The following is a 17,347-nucleotide window of genomic DNA, read 5'->3' on the forward strand; positions in this document are numbered from 1 at the left end:
ACCCACACTCTTTTAGCTACACTGCCTTCAGTCTGGAGAGCAGTGTGAACAAAGGTATAGATGAGAGAAACTATAATTTCAGAAACTTCTAATAGAGTAGTCTAACTAAGAAGTGGGGTAGAAACTGTTGGGAAATGAGAGAGGTTCCAGATGACATAGTCTTGAATGCCATACTGAAAAAAGAAATGTGGACTTTCTTATGTAGGCATTAGTAAGTTCCTAAAGTCCACTGTCCAGGGAGATAAAATTATCATGTGATCATATTTTCATAGCAATGTGTAGAGTACATTATACTGAGAGACAATTGGAAATAGTCCCATTAGGCGGGTTATTAAATAATCAGTACTTTTTTTTCTGTATTCGGTTTCCTTTTAAAAATGTTAAAGTTAACCTCACATATTATAAACATGTTTATTTAAGCATTTCAGTATATTGGGGCACTTAGGTAGCTCAGTTGGTTAAGCGTCTGATTCTGGGTTTCAGCTTAGGTCATGATCTCAGGGTCATGAAATCGAGCTCCATGTTGGACTCTGTGCTCAGCAGGGAGTCTGCTGGAGATTCTCCATCTCCCTCTGCCCCCCATCCCCAACCCCCTACTGCTCACACTGTCTCTCAAAATAAAATTATCATCATCATAGAAGTGTTTCAGTATATTTGCTTATGAAAAACAGTTTTGGGGTACTTGCCTGGCTCAGTCATTAGAGTGTAGAACTCTTGTTCGCGGGGTTGTGGGTTCAAACCCCATGTTGGGCTTGGAGCCTACTTAAAAAATCTCAACTTTTGAAGTATGCTTGAGGATACAGAAATAGTCAACCACCTACTGGCATACAAACTTTTTTTTGTCCTTTTTTGTAATTTCACTTGCTTAACTCAATAGATGTGGATTTAAGAGTTTTATTAAGGCATACGATTAAAGACAGTGACTAAGGGCCGTGGGGAATGTGGGAGGGGAGTGAAACATCACTGAGGGAATACAACACTATTAGGAAAAAAGTAATTCTGTCTTTTCCTTGCCATTGACTCCTTGCTATCCATAAATAAAATCCTAACTCTGGTATGAGAGAATAGTTTACATGTTTACCTCAACCTGTTATTCTAATCTAATCAACTAATATACACATTGACTCATAATTTGTCATCACCCCAAACACTGTTTTCCCCCCAAACTCAAAGCATTTGCATAACCATGTCCCTTTGTCTAAAATATCTTCTGTCTTTTCTTATGAGAAATTTCAACTGTTACTTTTTCATGTTTCATTTGTGGTCTTAAGTATGAAGGCCTTCTTATCTCTCCCAGATAGAGGATCACTTCCTTCTTATTTCCTCAGTTGCCCCTGTGAACTCTGTCTTTCTCATAATAATATAGTAGTTTTCTATTTCAAAGTCTGTTTCCCTCCTACTCCATAATCTCAAGATCAGACCTCATATCTTACTCATCTTCAGAACTCCCGTACCTAGCAGAATACCTGGCACATAATATCTGCCCTAATGATAAATGGATGGATAGTGATAGATGAATAAAATGACATGAAATTAATAAACTTTATACAGAAGCCACTATCATGATACGAAAGTGCTGTGATAATGGACATTTGTTCTTTCTGTGGAAACACTTTGGAGAGAGTTAACCTTATCACCTTGGAGATTAGGGGAAGCTTTTTTCAGAAGCTTCTGTAAAAGCCAGGTTCTAAAGACTGAGTTAGCTCCAGGAACTTGTGCAAAGGCCCTTAATGCTACAGACTTGAACTTAAGGTGGAGTTGCTTTTGAGATCACCAAGTCATTTAACTCAAATCCAAAAACCCATTACTAATAAACAGTCCTTTCATCTTCTCATGATTTTTTGACAGTTTGGCTACCTTCTTTTTCTTAAACTCTTACCTGGAACTATAAGCAACTTTCCCTAGGGGTGCCTGGGTGTCTCAGTCGGCTAAGCATCTGACTTTGAATTTTGGCTCTGGACATGATCCTCAGGGTTGTGAGATTGAGACCCAGGTTGGGCTCTGCGCTTAGTGTGGAGCGTGGTTAAGATTCTTTCTCCCTCTGCCCACCACCACTCTCTCTCCAAAAAAAAAAAAAAAAGGAAGATGCAACGATATTCCCCTAAAAACACTCACTTATAAGCTGCATATTCTTTGCCAGATATTTATATGTGTGTCTTAATAACAACTCTGTTAGTTCCCTTCCCTTCCCTTCCTTAGTTCTATTAGCTCAGTTTTATTTTATAGTTGAGAAGACTGAGATTTAGAGAGGTTACATAACTTGTCCATGGTAACGTAGTTTGGAAGTGTGGGACCATTGAACTTAAGTGTGACTCCAGTGAATGTTTATTCCACTTTGCCACTCTGACTTATCTGTACAGTGTATTTTTGTCCACGTTTTGTTAATTTGATTTTTAAGAATATGGATTGTCTTACATAGGCAGATCCATATCATCCTGGGGGCCAGTTAATAATATGTCCAGAAATAAAGAAGTGACCTCTGTGGAATTGCTTTTTCTCTAAGAGAACCAACCTAGAGACTTCTCTTAGGTGATCAAGGGGCTTAGAATTGAATATAAAATATGGTTTGTCACTTTAACAAGGATGAAATCCCAAGTTTAAAGTAAGGTTGTTTGTTACCTGAAACTCAAACAAGGTAGGGAGAGAGTAGAATCACCAGGTAGAAAACTTAAGATTCTTTTACATCCTGAGATAACCCTGAAGACGTGCTTGATCTGCCATGTAGTTGAAGTTCAGAGTAACAGTGCAAAGTTTTTCTGGAAAGATTTCACTTCTGATCACAGTAGTTACTTCAGGGACTCAGAAAAGGGGAGTGAGAGATACTTTTCTCCTATTCTTTGTACTGTTTGAATTTTTGCCACATATGTATATCACCAGTTAAAGTAAACCAATAAATATTAAAAAGAAAGAAAGGTGTCACAGTGACCTCTGAGGAATGGGATGTTATTGTCTCCATTTTTCTTTTAATCCAGCAGCTTATTAACTTCCTTACTAATTTTAATTATCAATTTCTACATTCCTGGAATATTCTATGTGCATAATAATATGATCCACAAGTAATGAAAGCTTAATTTTTACTTTCCCAATTTTATACCTAATTTTTATTCATTTTAGTGTAATGTTGAAGGGAAGTGATGATACCTGGCATCTTCATCTTTTTATTCACAAAAGGGAAAACTTTTGAATATATAAGATTTTTGTAGAAACCTTATAAGGAACTTTCTTTCAATTTTCAGCTTGCACAGAGTTCTCACCATAAATGAAGCTGGAGTATATTGCTTTCTTTTTGTACCTATTGAAGATGATTTAATAATTATCTTCTAAATATTGAGTGATAATTTTTTCTAATCTTTAATCAATTGTACCTCATTGGAATAAGCCCAATTGGTCAAGATGTATTATTCATATATATTATTAAAATTGACCTGCTGCTATTCCATTTGGGATTTTTTCATCTATTTTCATGAAAAACATTGGTCTAGAATCTTCCTTTCTTTCATTGTTCTTGTCACATTCTGATTTCATAATTATGTTAAGTTTCATGAAAAACATTAAGGAATCTTCTGTGGACAAATATGTGATATTAAAAGTACTCTGTTCTTGAATATTTGACTGAGCTTGTAGATAAAGCCACGTAAGCCTGAGGTAGAGAAAAGTTTTTGAAAGTTGACTTTTTTTTTAAATGCCTTTCAGATGATGATTCATGTTTTCTTTGTCTTCTTGCTCATTTGCGGTCAGTTTTTTGAAAGAATTTTTGTACTTGGTTTAAGTATTCAAATTTGTTAACAAAATTTTTTATTTCCATTTTTTCCTACAAAATTACTCATTCTGAGAGCAGGAGTCAGTTCAACATAATGCTTAACATTTGGGAAAATTTAAGTAAGAAAAGGGCTATATTCTGATTTTTGTTTAATGATTATCTTCCTTCATTATAAATGTTTATCATCATGAGTACCAAGACTTACACATAAAACCACTTTTGTTTTATGGGAGTCCATGAAGATAGTATGTCTGTCCATTTATTTAGGTGTTCTTTGATATCTTTCAACATTGTTTTATATTTTCAACATGCAGATCTTAATATATTTTAAGCTTGTCCCTAAGTAGTTCATGTTTTTGATGCCATTGTAAATGGTATCTTTTTAAAATCCATTTGCTGGGACGCCCAGCATTCTGGGATTGAGTCTACATCAGGCTCCTTGCTCGGCAGGGAGCCTACTTCTCCCTCTGCCTCTGCCTACCACTCTGTCTGCCTGTGCTTGGGCACTCTCTCTGTAACAAATAAATAAAATAAAAAATAAAAAATAAAAATCCATTTGCTAATTATTCATCATTTTTAATTTATAGAAATATATTGATTTTGATACAATGACATATCTGACAATGCTGCTAGATCAGGTTATTAGTTTTAGTAGCTTTTTTGAAGATTTATTATGCTTTTCTACATAGGCAATCATGTCATTTACAAATAAAGATAATTTTACTGCTTCCTTTCTCATCTGTTTGTTACATGAGGGTAGGACCTCTAATAGAAGTGGTAAAAGCAAACATCCTTCCCTTGCCTCCAGTCTGGAAGAGAAAGAGTTCAGTATTTCACCATTAAGTGTGATGTTAGCTTAAAGTTTTTCATAGGAATTCCTTATAGCCTTGAGGGATTTCCTTTCTGTTCTTCATTTGCTAGGAGTTCTTTTTATGAATAAGTTTTAAATTCTGTCATATTAAATTCTTTGTCAATTATGATTATGTGATTTTCCCGTTCTGTTTAAAATGGTGAATTACATTCATTTTTTTTTAATGTTAAGCCAACTAGAATATCTTGATAAATCCTAGATAGACATGATGCATTATTCTTTGTGTGTGGCAAAATTCTGCTTATTTTGTTAAGGGTTAAATCTGTGAAGGCATTTGGTCTGCATTTTTTTTTTTATAATGTCTTTCTGTGACTTTGTCTAATAAACGGAGTTTGGAAGTGTTCCTTTCTCCTGTTATTCTGACTTTATCTTTCTTCTCGGAATTTGCATCTTTCATAGAATTTATACATTTCATTGCCTGTCAATTTTCTTGGCATAAAGTTGTCTATATTTATTCTCTATCCTTTTTAATAACTGTAGGATAATCCCCTCATTCATTCCTGATATTGTTAATTTACCTTTTTTTAGAGATTTGTCAATTTATTTCAAAAACTAGCTTTTGTTTTTAATAATTTTTACCTATTTTTTACCTTATTTTATTGATTTCTGCTTTTTATTATTATCATGTTTATACTTATGTCTAATTTGCTTTTTTTCCTTTTCTTAAGCTATACCTTATTACATTATTGATGTTAAACCTTTCTGCTTTATTATTACAGGCATTTAGAGAGATAATTTTCTAAGTGCTATTTGTGACTAGTTATACAAATTTTGATATGTTGTGTGTGTGTGTTTAAGATTGATTTATTTTTTTGTCAGAGAGAGAGAGCAAGAGCACACAAGCAGGGTGAGCAGCGGGCAGAGAGAAAAGCAGGCCTCACACTGAGCAGAGAGCCCCATGTGGGACTTGATCCCAGGACCCTGAGATCATGACCTGAGCCAAAGCAGACTTGTAACTAACTGAGCCACCCAGGCATCCCAATAGGTTGTGTTTTTAGTATCTTTTAGTTCAATATAGTTTTTCAAAACTTGGATATTCTTATTTGAGCCCCGTTTTTTTAAAATCTTCAAATATTTAGGGATTTTTTCAGGTGTCTTTTTGTTACTGTTTTTGAGTTTGGTTCTGTTTGGTCAGAGAACATACTTGCATTATTTCAGTCATTTAAGTGTATTGAGATTTGTTTAATGGTCTGGCACATTGTCTTGGTGAGTAGTTCACATGCACTTGAAAAGAATGTATACTTTTTGCCATTTAAGTGAGATTTATGTAAATGTTGATTTGCTCAGTTTATTTTGTTAATATTATTCAAGTCTTTTATGTCTTTGATTTATGTCTGTTTATTCCTTAAGTTATTGACAGAAGTGTATTGAAGTCTCCAAACACAAATATGGACTTGTCTGTTCCATTCAATTCCATCAGTTTTGCTTTGTGTATTTTGACACTCAGTTTTAAATAAATGTGCATTTAGGATTTTATAAAATTAATTATAATTAATTATAAAATATCTCTTCTTATCCTTGGCCATATTCTTTGTCCTAAAGTCTACTTTTTTTTTATATTAATAGAGGCATTCCAGCTTTTTTTAAAAAAGATTTTATTTATTTGACAGAGAGATCACAGGTAGGCAGAGAAACAAGCAGGGGGGGGGAAGCAGGCTCCCTGCTGAGCAGAGAGCCTGATGTGGGGCTCGATCCCAGGACCCTGAGACCATGAGCTGAGCTGAAGGCAGAGGCTTAACCCACTGAGCCACCCAGGTGCCCTGGCTTTTTTTTTTTTTTTTTTTTTTTTAAGATTTATATATATATTTGAAGAGAGAATGCATGTTCATACACAAATGGAGGAGGGGCAGGGACAAGCGTAAAGAGGCAGAGAATCTTTTTTAAGCAGACTCTGGATGGAGTACAGAGCCCAACACAGGGCTTACTCTCACAACCCTGAGATCATGCATGACCTGAGCAGAAACCAAGAGTTGGATGCTTAATCGACTGTACCACCCAGATGCACCGGCTATTCCAGCTTTCTTAAGATTAATACTTGCATAGTATATTTCCCCCTCCTTTTACTTTGTATCTTTGTTTTTTAAAATTAAAAGACTTTAAGTGTTTTATGGACAGCATAGAGTTGGTCTTGCTGTTTTATCAAGTCTTAACAGTCTCTGCCTTTTCATTGTAGTATTTACACCATTTACATTTTCTTATCAGTAACATTGGCTATTTGTCTACCATCTTGCTATTTGTTTTCTGTTTATTCTATGTGTTCTATTTCCCCATGTTCTTCATTTCCTTTCCTTTCTTTTTAAATTATTTTTATAATTCATCTTATCTACTAGCTTATTAGCTATACTAATTCTTTTTTAGTGGTTTCTCTAAGGTTCGTGATATTCCTATTAAACTTACCAAGGTCTGTCTTCAGATTACAGCCCTTTATGCATTATGGAAGAATGTTAACAATAATATACTTCTATTTCCCTATTTTATCTTGTGCACTTTTGCTATCATGTTACTTCTTTTTATTTTACAATAACCATAATGCCTTGTTAATTATTTTTGCTTTAAATGGAAAATTATCTGTTAAGAAAATTAAAAACAAGAGAGCAAGTATCTTTTATATTTACCCACATATTAATGATTTACAGCACCCTTCATGTTTTTGTTTAGATCTGAGTTTTCATGTGGTATAAGAACTTTCTTTAACAATTTCTTATAGTGCAGTTCTGCTATCTCAGCTTTAGTTTTTTTGAAAATAATCTTTTACTTTTGAATAATATTTCTAGGTTGACAATTTTCTTCTTTCATTACCTTAAAGATAACTGTTTTATTGCCTTGCATTGCTTCTGATGACAAATTGGTGATGTTGTTCCTATATGTAATGTCTGTTTCTCCTCTGGCAGTTTCTAAGATTTTCTCTTTCTTACACGTTTTTAGCAGTTTATCATGTGCCATGATGTAGTGGTATTTGTGGGTATTTTGTGGTTTTTAGATTTGGAAAATTTTTAACTTTGTATCTTCATATACTTTTTCTGACTCTTCTCCTCTATTTGAGATTCCAATTACATATTTGCTAGATTGTGTGTTGTCTTATGGTCACACAAATGCTATTTTTTGTTTGTTTGTTTTTACTCTTCCCAGTCTTTCTCTTCTGCTTCCATTTCTGTTTTCTTTTTCCCAGGTCAAATTTGTTGATATTTTAGTCTCCACTGTTTCATCCATTGCTATGTCCATCCTTTGAATTTTTCATTTGGGATAACAGTACTTCTCAGGTGGAGAAATTCCATTTGGTCTTTATAATTATGGGTTCCATTTCTCCTAGTAAGTTAATTGTTTCCTTTAAATACTTGAGCATAGTTCTGTCTGCATTATAAATCCTCATTTTGTTGCTTCTATTATCTTTATCATTTTGGATCTGTTTTGCTCATTGATGTATTTTTTTTTTCCTCCTGAGTCATGCATTTTGCCTCTTGAATGCTGTACATTGTAATTGCTTCATTGTTGAGTGTCTGGATTTTGTTGAATGTTTTTAAGAGTCTTAAAGTTTGGGGGTGTTTGACTGGCTCAGTCAGTAGAGCGTGTGCCTCTTGATCCCAGGGTTGTTAGTTCAAGTCCTACATTGGGTACAGAGATTACTTAAAAACAGGTTTTTTTTTTTTTAAATAAGTTATAAAAAGAGTATTAATGTTTGGGTTTTTTAAAAAGGATTTTTATTTATTTATTAGAGAGCACATGTGTGGAGGTGGGTAAGGGACAGAGGGAGAGGGAGAAGCAAACTCCCCACTGAGCAAGGATCCTGGCATGGGACTCCATCCCAGGACCCTGAGATCATGACCTTTGCCAAAGGCAGACGCTTAACCCACCGAGGCTTTTGGGCACCCCAAAGTTTGTCTTGATAGAAAGTTGTTTTGGGGGATAAACTTGATTTTTTGACTCATTTTTAAATTGTATTAGAGTGACTCTAGAGTAGCCATCAGCAAACTTATTCTTTAAAGAATCACATTGCAAATATTTTAGGCTTTGCAGGCCATGCAGTTTCTGCTGCAGTTCCTCGATTCTGCTCCTCTAGTGCAGGAGCAGCCATAGACAGTATATAATCAAATTATCACAGCTACGTTCCATTAAGACTGAAACATCAAAGACAGGCATTAGGCTAGATTTGGCCTATAAGCAATAGTTTGCTGATCCCTGGTCTAGAGAAACATTTACTTTAAGGCTAATTTAGCCTTCCTAACAAGACACGGCCCGTTTGGGTACTCTGCTGAATGTTGTAGATGTTCAGGGAGGTTTCTTCACTGTGGCTGCTCAAAGCTCAAACATCCCCTAACTCCGTGTGAAGTCTGGTATTTGATAATGTTATTATAGATTGTCAGTAGTTGTACTTCCCCTGTTCATTGTTATTTTCCTGGCCTTGTTTAGTTTAACCCTGTTTATATGTAGTTTATTATAACAGCATACAATCAAGGAGACAGACCCCCATGCAGATTCCTGGAGTGTTGCTTTTACTTTCTCCTGTGGTACTTGGCCCTACAAACTCCAGCTGCAGTACAGATATTCTGAACCTGTTCCTGTCTCCTCAGCTTAGTAAGTCTGCTGTGGTCTGCTTGTGGATTCCTGTTTGAATTCCTCTTCTTGCTTTGCGGTTCGGAAGTTGCCTCCAAGCAGAAAGCCAGGGTAATTAGAGGACTCACCTTCTTATAAGGATCATAGTCCAATACGGCCTATTACCCAACGTTGTCTTAAATATTTTGTTCGGTTTTCTAGTTGCTTATAGCAGGACAGCAAATCCATTCTGTTTATTCTGTTCAAGCCAGAAATGGAAGTTATTTTTTAGCATATTAATTTCTTTCTATTTTTTTTTTAAGATTTTATTTACTTATTTGTCAGAGAGAGAAAGAGAGCACATGCACAAGCAGGCAGAGGCAGAGGCAGAGAGAGAAGTAGGCTCCCCTCTGAGCAAGGAGCCCGGTGTGGGACTCGATTCCAGGACCCTGGGATCATGACCTGAGCTGAAGGCAGACACTTAACTGACTGAGCCACCCAGGCCTCCCCACCATATTAATTTCTATAGTAAAATATTTCACATTCAGAATCATTTCTGTCAGTCTCTAAGAATAAATCCTCCTATAGCAAACTAAGCGAGCTTGCTCAGAGTTGTAACATACTAGTTAAAATGGCACTTTTTGTAGGCAAGCTAGAAAAGATAAAATTGTTCCAGTAGATGCTAGTTTTGTTTCAGTATACCTTAGTGTAGTATCAATGGCTTCAAGCAAGTTGGTATTGTGTTTGTGTATACGTCTTCTATTTTTATAAAAGACTTACTGCTCTTTTTTCCATTTTTTTAAAATCTCTCTGTATTAAGAAAATAGTAGATACATGATTAGCTTAACCCTGAGCAGAGTTTTGCAGCAAAACTGCCTTTTTTTTTTTTTTCCAGTTTGTCTGAACTGCCAATTTTTAAGGTAGAGAGGAAAAACATAATGAAACTTCCTGGCTGGCATTTTTATTTTATTTAGCAAGTAAAAGAAGCCCATTGAGCCAGAACTTAGGTACATTAAGGCTATGGCAGACTTTAGCTACAGCTAAGAATTACCAGTGATTCAAAATGTAAACAAGAATCATTAAAAAACTGTAGTAATAATCTTGTGCTTGTCACTTCTATACCTCTGTGCTGAAGTAAAATACCTGGTTTTATTTTTCTAATGCATGCAAAAGTTAATTTATCTTATGCTAATATTTGGCTAAAAGACAGTTTAACCCTAAATCCCTTTAAAAGTACATGGTCTTGGGCGCCTGGGTGGCTCAGTGGGTTAGGCCGCTGCCTTTGGCTCAGGTCGTGATCTCAGGGTCCTGGGATCGAGTCCCGCATCGGGCTCTCTGCTCAGCAGGGAGCCTGCTTCTCTCTCTCTCTCTCTGCCTACCTCTCCATCTACTTGTGATTTCTCTCTGTCAAATAAATAAATAAAATCTTTAAAAAAAAAAAAAAAAGTTCATGGTCTTGGGACACCTGGGTGGCTCAGTCAGTTAAACAGCTGACTCTTTTGATTTTGGTTCAGGTCATGATCTCAGGGTCTTAGGATAAGGCCCTGTGTTGGGCTCCCCACTCAGCAAGGAGTCTGCTTGAGGGCTCTCTCTCCCTTTGCCTCTGCCCCTCCTCATCCATTCCTGCACCCGCTCTGGCATGCACTCTCTCTGTCTCTCTAAAATACATCTTTATAAAAAATAAAAGTTCATGGTCTATACAGGGAGGGGCATACTGAGATGTAAAGCTGGTTTTCTTTCATTGTTTGTTACTTTGGATAGTTTTGAGTGTTTCTCTTTTTTTTTTCTTTAAGATTTTATTTATTTGAGAGAGAGACAGTGAGAGAGAGCATGAGCGAGGAGAAGGTCAGAGAGAGAAGCAGACTCCCTGTGGAGCTGGGAGCCTGATGCGGTACTCGATCCTGGGACTCCAGGATCATAACCTGAGCCGAAGGCAGTCGTCCAACCAACTGAGCCACCCAGGCGTCCCTTAGTTTTGAGTATTTCTAAGAAATTTGGACACCTGTTATCTATATATGAGTCCCCCCCAAAAAAACAATGCCAACTGGGCAGGTGTGTTGACTTATTTTTAAATGAAATGTGTATTTCCACAAGAAAAGATGTAGAGTTAACCCTTTGGTAGCATGTAATATGGTACCATCTTTAAGGCCATAATAGTCCTGAGGTTAGAGACAATATTATTCATTTCGGAGAGCTATCAGGTATCTTCCTTCTTGGGTTTAGCTTAGTAATTGTGTAAACCTCAAGCTCCTCTTATGTGATAATCTAACTAGATTAGATTCTCTTATTTATATTAAGCCCAGTTTTTCATACTGTATGATAAATACCATGCTTTTCTAAGCTTTCCTTCCACCAAGAATTAGAACTATGAATTATAGAGTTCATAAAGTCTGTAACTGGTAGAGGTAGATCCCTCTCTTCCCCGGGATTGAGCCCCTATCTCCACCAGCTTTCTCCACCTTCTTCATCTGTATTAAAGGGGACTAGGACCAAAGTGGCAGAGAGAATGCCTTAGGCTATAAATTCTCACCACCCTGACATTGTTTGTCCCCACAGCAGAGGGAGCAATTCTCAGTGACTGCAACATCAAATGATGGGCGGCAGTTGCCTTCCTAGATACTGGAGTCATTCCTCAAGCAGAAATTGGATTGATCAATGCAGTTTGTAGCTTCAGTCCTGGATGGTGTTCACGGGAAGAATCATTGCTGGGTCCACTGGTGACAGTTGTGATATCACATAGCTTGTTTAAAATTCATTCTAGAAAGAAATCCTCATGGTACCATACCATGCTTCTTTTGTTTTCTGAGGCAGGCATAGAAATTCTGCCTTTTGACCAGCTCAGAGTGAGTTATTATATTGCCTAATGATAATCCAAATTCTCTCCAACCAGCTTCTTAATTCCGGTAGCTACAAGAGTAAATCAATCTCAAATTTATCTCTGTCTCCTCACCCCCCCACCCCAGTCCTATATGGAAGTATTAATTCTACACTCATTTGGTCCAGAAGTAGCCTGTAATTCCCCAAAGTAAAATATTGAAACTAATTGTATAGTGGGTACTCTATTACTTGTGTTACTGTTTTCAAAAATACAGGTGCTGATTTAAGGGAAAACCTCACCCAGGAACGTATCAGTTTAGGGGAAGAAAGAGTTTTCCTTAACTCTCTTAGGGGCCCTAAGATCTAAAAACTATACAAGACAGATTGACAGGAGAAAACCATACAAATTATCTAATAGAAGTTTTACATGTTGTCAGAACCTTCATAAGGAAATGGCGACCCAAATAAACAGACCTTTGTATTTTATGCTAGGTGTGATGAAGAGTGGGTAGTGGTGTAGAAATGTGGATAGATTAAGGAGTATGAGGTAATTGTTGAAAGTTGGGAGAAACTTAGCAAGTTCTATTTGTTAAGATTCTTCTTGGAATCATTTTGTCTTTGGAGATAAGGATGCTTCTTTACTCTGGGAATAGGGAAAGTACCTCTCACATGAGGGTTTTATGACCTGTTTCAGGGGAAAAGGATAGAGTGAGTGGGAGGTCAGGGTGCCTTTCCTGCTTCTGCTGTTTTCTTAGACTCCTTCAGCTTAAATATTCAGATATGTCAAGGTACCATATTTTGGGCTGTGTTTCCTGAACCCCATCATCAGTGATTCCCATGCTCAACCCCATAAAAAACATCCTTGTGTTACTTTGTCATACTGCTATGACCATTGATGTTACCATTGACTACATCCAAGGAATACTCGGATTCCCAAAATTTGGGGGATAGTGGAAGAAATTATTTGTTTTCTCTTACACCATTAGCAATCAGATGAGCAATTTTTTGAGTCACTTTATTAGGAATCAAAGGAAAAGTTAAAAAATAGGAATGTATAAGTTTGTAGAGCACAGATGTCTTATATGAAGAAACTTAAGTTTAACTCATATTGGCTTTCCTGGCATACAGGTCAATTTCTTTCTTTTCTTTCTCTTTCTCACTTTGTTTTGAAGCCTATAGGATATTCAGGCGGATCCTATCTTTGAGGTTTGACCACTTTATCTGTTTCTCATAGGTATTATTTGGACTTGGTCTTTTCCATCAGCCATGTGGCCTCTGTCTCAGATTTGAATCTGTTTACCCCCTTTTAGCAGTCTACTCTGAAAAGCAAAAAGACTTCTGTGTACTTCCAAGCTCCAGAGTCCTACTAGACTCCCTGTTTCTAATAGGAAGCGTGTCTCAATTCTTCTTACTTAATTAAACTCAGTCTTATCCATTCCTTTTCCCACCCTTCCTAGTCTTCAGAGAAATGTTTTTTCCCCCTAAGGCTTAGAATGTAATAGATATGTTAAATAGCTAAATTCTGTTGAAGTAATCACCAAAGTTATTAAAATGCATATACTGAATGGTTGAATAATTAAAAGGAAACATAGCCTTTCTACTGCCAGATGAATAGTCACTTTTGGGGGGGGGTTCCTGATACCAGATAGCTCCCCAAAGAGATTATGCCAGAGATGTTGACAACATTTATATCAATTGTTTCATGAGAGAAAGGGAATGAAGGGAGAGTTTTCTGTGGAAAGGATTAAAATAACTTTGTTTTTCTCAAATTACTCTCATTTTTTCATTTTATTTCAACCTTTGTTTCTCTTATTTTCCTTCCAGTGGTAATCTGTTTTTCTTTACATTTGAAATTTTCCTACTCTGTTTTCAATTTTATTTTTCTTGTTCAAACTTAATCCTCAAAATTTGGGATTTTCTGTTTAAAATTGGTAGTTAAAACATGTTAAAGTTGGTTCTCCACTTTAGATTCTGTTGATGTCTGGGGTGAAATGAGAAATGAAAGATGAAAGGAAATTATTCTCTTGGACTGTCCTCCAGGAAATCCTTCTCTATACATTAAAAATTCTTACTCTTTTCTAGGAGTCCAATGTGCTGATTGCTGCTAACAGTCAGGGTACAATTAAGGTAAGCCATACATCTTCATTTTAAATTCAGATCTGTTTTTAGACTCTAACAGACTATAACATGGAAATGCAGAGCTGTACTAAGCCTTAGAGATCATTCCAAGTCATGGTCTCTGTCCGTGTAAAATGGCTTTGAGGGGAGGTTTATATGAACATCAGATAGATTGATAGCGGGTCAGAATGAAAAATGGATGAAGACTATAAGTATTCACTGTGGGCCAAGCACTGCTGCTTCTGTTATGCAGGTGTGTTCAGTGGACAAAATCCAAGATAAAGCATGGGATGCTTAGACATTCACCAGATTTAAAAATATCTGGTCTTATTTTATTCTTCTTCTCCTCGTGTTTATCTTCCTTTTCTTCCCTGACAAGTAGGGTTTTCCTCAGTTGCCAAGGGAAGAAAAGGTATTATAGTGTTTCACTGAAAATTGATCATGTGATCATGTAATTTGGAAATTTAAATGTCTCTTGGCATACAGTCACAAATTTTTTATACATAGCTTTCCACATACTTTTCTTTGTAGTTAGGAGCTTACGGAATTAATAATGTTACCTGATTATACTATTGGATATTTAGCACTTGAGCATGACACACTAGATAAACAAATCCTGAGCTGAGCAGGGAACTTCTTAAACAAAACACCATTTGGGGTAATGGTTTTAGTACATGAGTTTGATTAGCACTAATTCTGTGGGTGCCTGTTCTTTCTACATATTCTCTGCTGACAGAGAAATATCAGGAAGTAGTCTTTTTAAAATGATGTTTATTTATTTCTTCTGCCGCTTAGCATTAATTTTACTGTGGCTTCCTTCCACTCATCCCAAGTGGAGAATGACCCAGCAACCAAGGGTGCAAACCTAAGCCTAACACATTGTCCTATGGAAATGAATTAAGTAAACTCAAAGCAGAACTGCACCGTTAGCTGGTTAAACTGATTTAAACGTATACTCCTTTTTCTTCAGCTAGTTTCTTTATTTGGAAAGCCTCACTAGAGAGCCATGGACAACTTGAATGAAAGCCAGACTTTCGAACTAATTGGTGTTATGTTCTGGAATCTCAAGAAAGATGGTAGAAGGTCTTGGAATCTCTATTTTACATGGCTTTCTGTTGTCTCTCAGTTTTTCTTTATTCTCGTAGCGAGGCATGTCTTGAAAAAGCTGCACCTTATTCTTCAGCAAGTTTGGACTTAATTGAGATTGCTAACGTATCTACAGAAAGCTCAAAACTACACATGTACTTATAGAACCTCAGTGATAACTCAAGGTTTTGTTCAGTGGCATTGACCTCTTTTATTAAGTGGGCTACTTGCCAAATATAAAGACAAAAAGCATCCTGGAAGCACAAGTACAAGTTAAGCCTTAGCACAGCAGGAGGGGAAAAGTTGCTCCTTTAGTTCTTTGCCACCTAGAATTGCAGTCTCCGTATAACATAATCCTTTTGACAGTGTCTTATTGTCCTCAGTTTCTGTGTCCTTTCTTAGAAATTCTTCAACTATTTTATAACTGATCATTGCTGTTGCTGCTTGTTTTTGCTTTTAGCAGTATGACAACTTTCTCGTATGACAAGATATGATTTGAACTCTAATAACTACCACAATACCTTGACATCAGATGATTGACTAGGAAAAGGCGAGATTTTAGGTCCTGTGTATTTTTTATTGCTATAAACTCTTTATCAGTGGAAGAAATAAATAGATTAAAATCCTGAGCAGCAATACTTAAAATTGTCTTTAGAATAGGCAAAGCTATAAACGTAAGTTCAAAACCATTCTATCACCCGGTTCATTTATCTGTATGTTTTATGTAATTTAAAGGCTCCCTAGTTAACTGTGGAGCTAACTAATCTGAAAGAGTTCATGCAACTGTTGAATTGGAAGGAAGGAAGGATCAATGTCTAATCCCTTCAAATTCTTTAGCATTTTAGCAGTTAGGAAAAGTTTTCTTGATCTGGTTCTCCATTTACAGTACAGTAAAGATTGATTAAACTGTTTCCATTCATTTCAGAATGATTATATCAAACTGATCCTTTTTTCCTTGTTCTTCCCCCAATTAGGTGCTGGAGTTGGTATGAAGGGTTTACTCAAGTTAAATTGTGTTTGATCCTGCTGAAATACATCTGCAGCTGACAATGAGAGAAGACAGAAACTGTCATGTAATGTCTCTCCCCAAAGTCATCATGGGTTTTGGATTTGTTTTGAGTATTTTTTTCTTTTCCTTTTCTTTTCTCCTTCATGACCTTTGGGACATTGGGACTACCCAGTGAACTCTCCACCATCAATGTAACTCTATGGACTTTGCTGCTGTTGGTGGTGTGGTTATCTAATTTTTGTGATAGGGAAAGAAATTCTTTTGAATAAAAATAAATAACAAAAAAATAATAAAAGTTTATTGAGCCACAGTTGAGCTGTGAAAGTCTTTGTCAAAGATGGCAACAGATAAGATAATCTTTTCATGAAGTCACACACATGAACTATGAATCATTTGTAAGGTCCTTATTTCCCAACCTCTTTGGAATTCTGCTTATCAACATAAATGCAAAGATAGATGGATTCCCTTGCAGGGAATGTAATGTTTATAGTAGGTGGGAAAATCCGTTAACTTTACCTTACATATTCATTCTCTGACCAGATTTATATCATCAACAAATACCGTACTTCAGTCCCTCTGGGTCTGGCCAGGGATCTAACATTTGACCAGTTGAGACCACATTCACACAGAAAGTAAATGGCTGGCTTAGTTGGTAGAGCATGTGACCAGGGTCGTGAGTTCAAGCCCCAAGTTGGGTGCAGAAATTATGTTAATTAATTAATTAATTTAAAAAACAAAAACAAAAAACGGGAAAGGAATATCAGTCTGTGGCAGCTGTTGTCTTTGCCTTTGCAATGTTGCCTAGACATACTTTAAACCCTAAATGTAGACAAACCACCTTAAGTTTGTTAAATCGTAGCTATCAGATAGTCTTAGATATTAGTACCATCCTCAGCTAGACATCCTTAGCTGTCAGCCCTGACTTTGAGCAGGGGTTAACAAACTTTCTGGAAAGGGGGCCAGATAGCCTATTTTAGGCTTTGTAGATCATGTGGTGTCTGCTATAATTATGCAGCTCTGCCACTGTAGCAGGAAAGTATCCACAGACTTAGCAGGAAAAGAATTTGAAGCCCAATTTCCCCAATTACCAAGCCATATAATATCTTAGACTGTCTAGTTAATTTTATGTTGTTTTCAATTTGTAAAAAGGAATAAA

At 36.3% G+C, this 17,347-nt stretch overlaps 1 protein-coding gene across 4 annotated transcripts in view; it reads left to right on the forward strand.

Annotated features, from left to right (window-relative positions):
• The window catches only part of COP1 (COP1 E3 ubiquitin ligase), a 244,292-nt gene extending 227,791 nt beyond the window's left edge, over window positions 1-16,501 (forward strand). For all 4 annotated transcript variants that reach the window (XM_044267354.1, XM_044267355.1, XM_044267357.1 and 1 more), the window contains exons 19-20: window positions 14,061-14,105; window positions 16,157-16,501. In XM_044267354.1, coding sequence (XP_044123289.1) covers window positions 14,061-14,105; window positions 16,157-16,174 — 63 coding nt within the window. In that variant the 3' untranslated portion in view covers window positions 16,175-16,501. The remainder of the gene's footprint in view (window positions 1-14,060; window positions 14,106-16,156) is intronic.
• The last annotated feature ends 846 nt before the right edge of the window (window positions 16,502-17,347 follow it).

The sequence above is a fragment of the Neovison vison genome, chromosome 10, assembly GCF_020171115.1.
Source record: "Neovison vison isolate M4711 chromosome 10, ASM_NN_V1, whole genome shotgun sequence".
NCBI lineage: Eukaryota > Metazoa > Chordata > Mammalia > Carnivora > Mustelidae > Neogale > Neogale vison.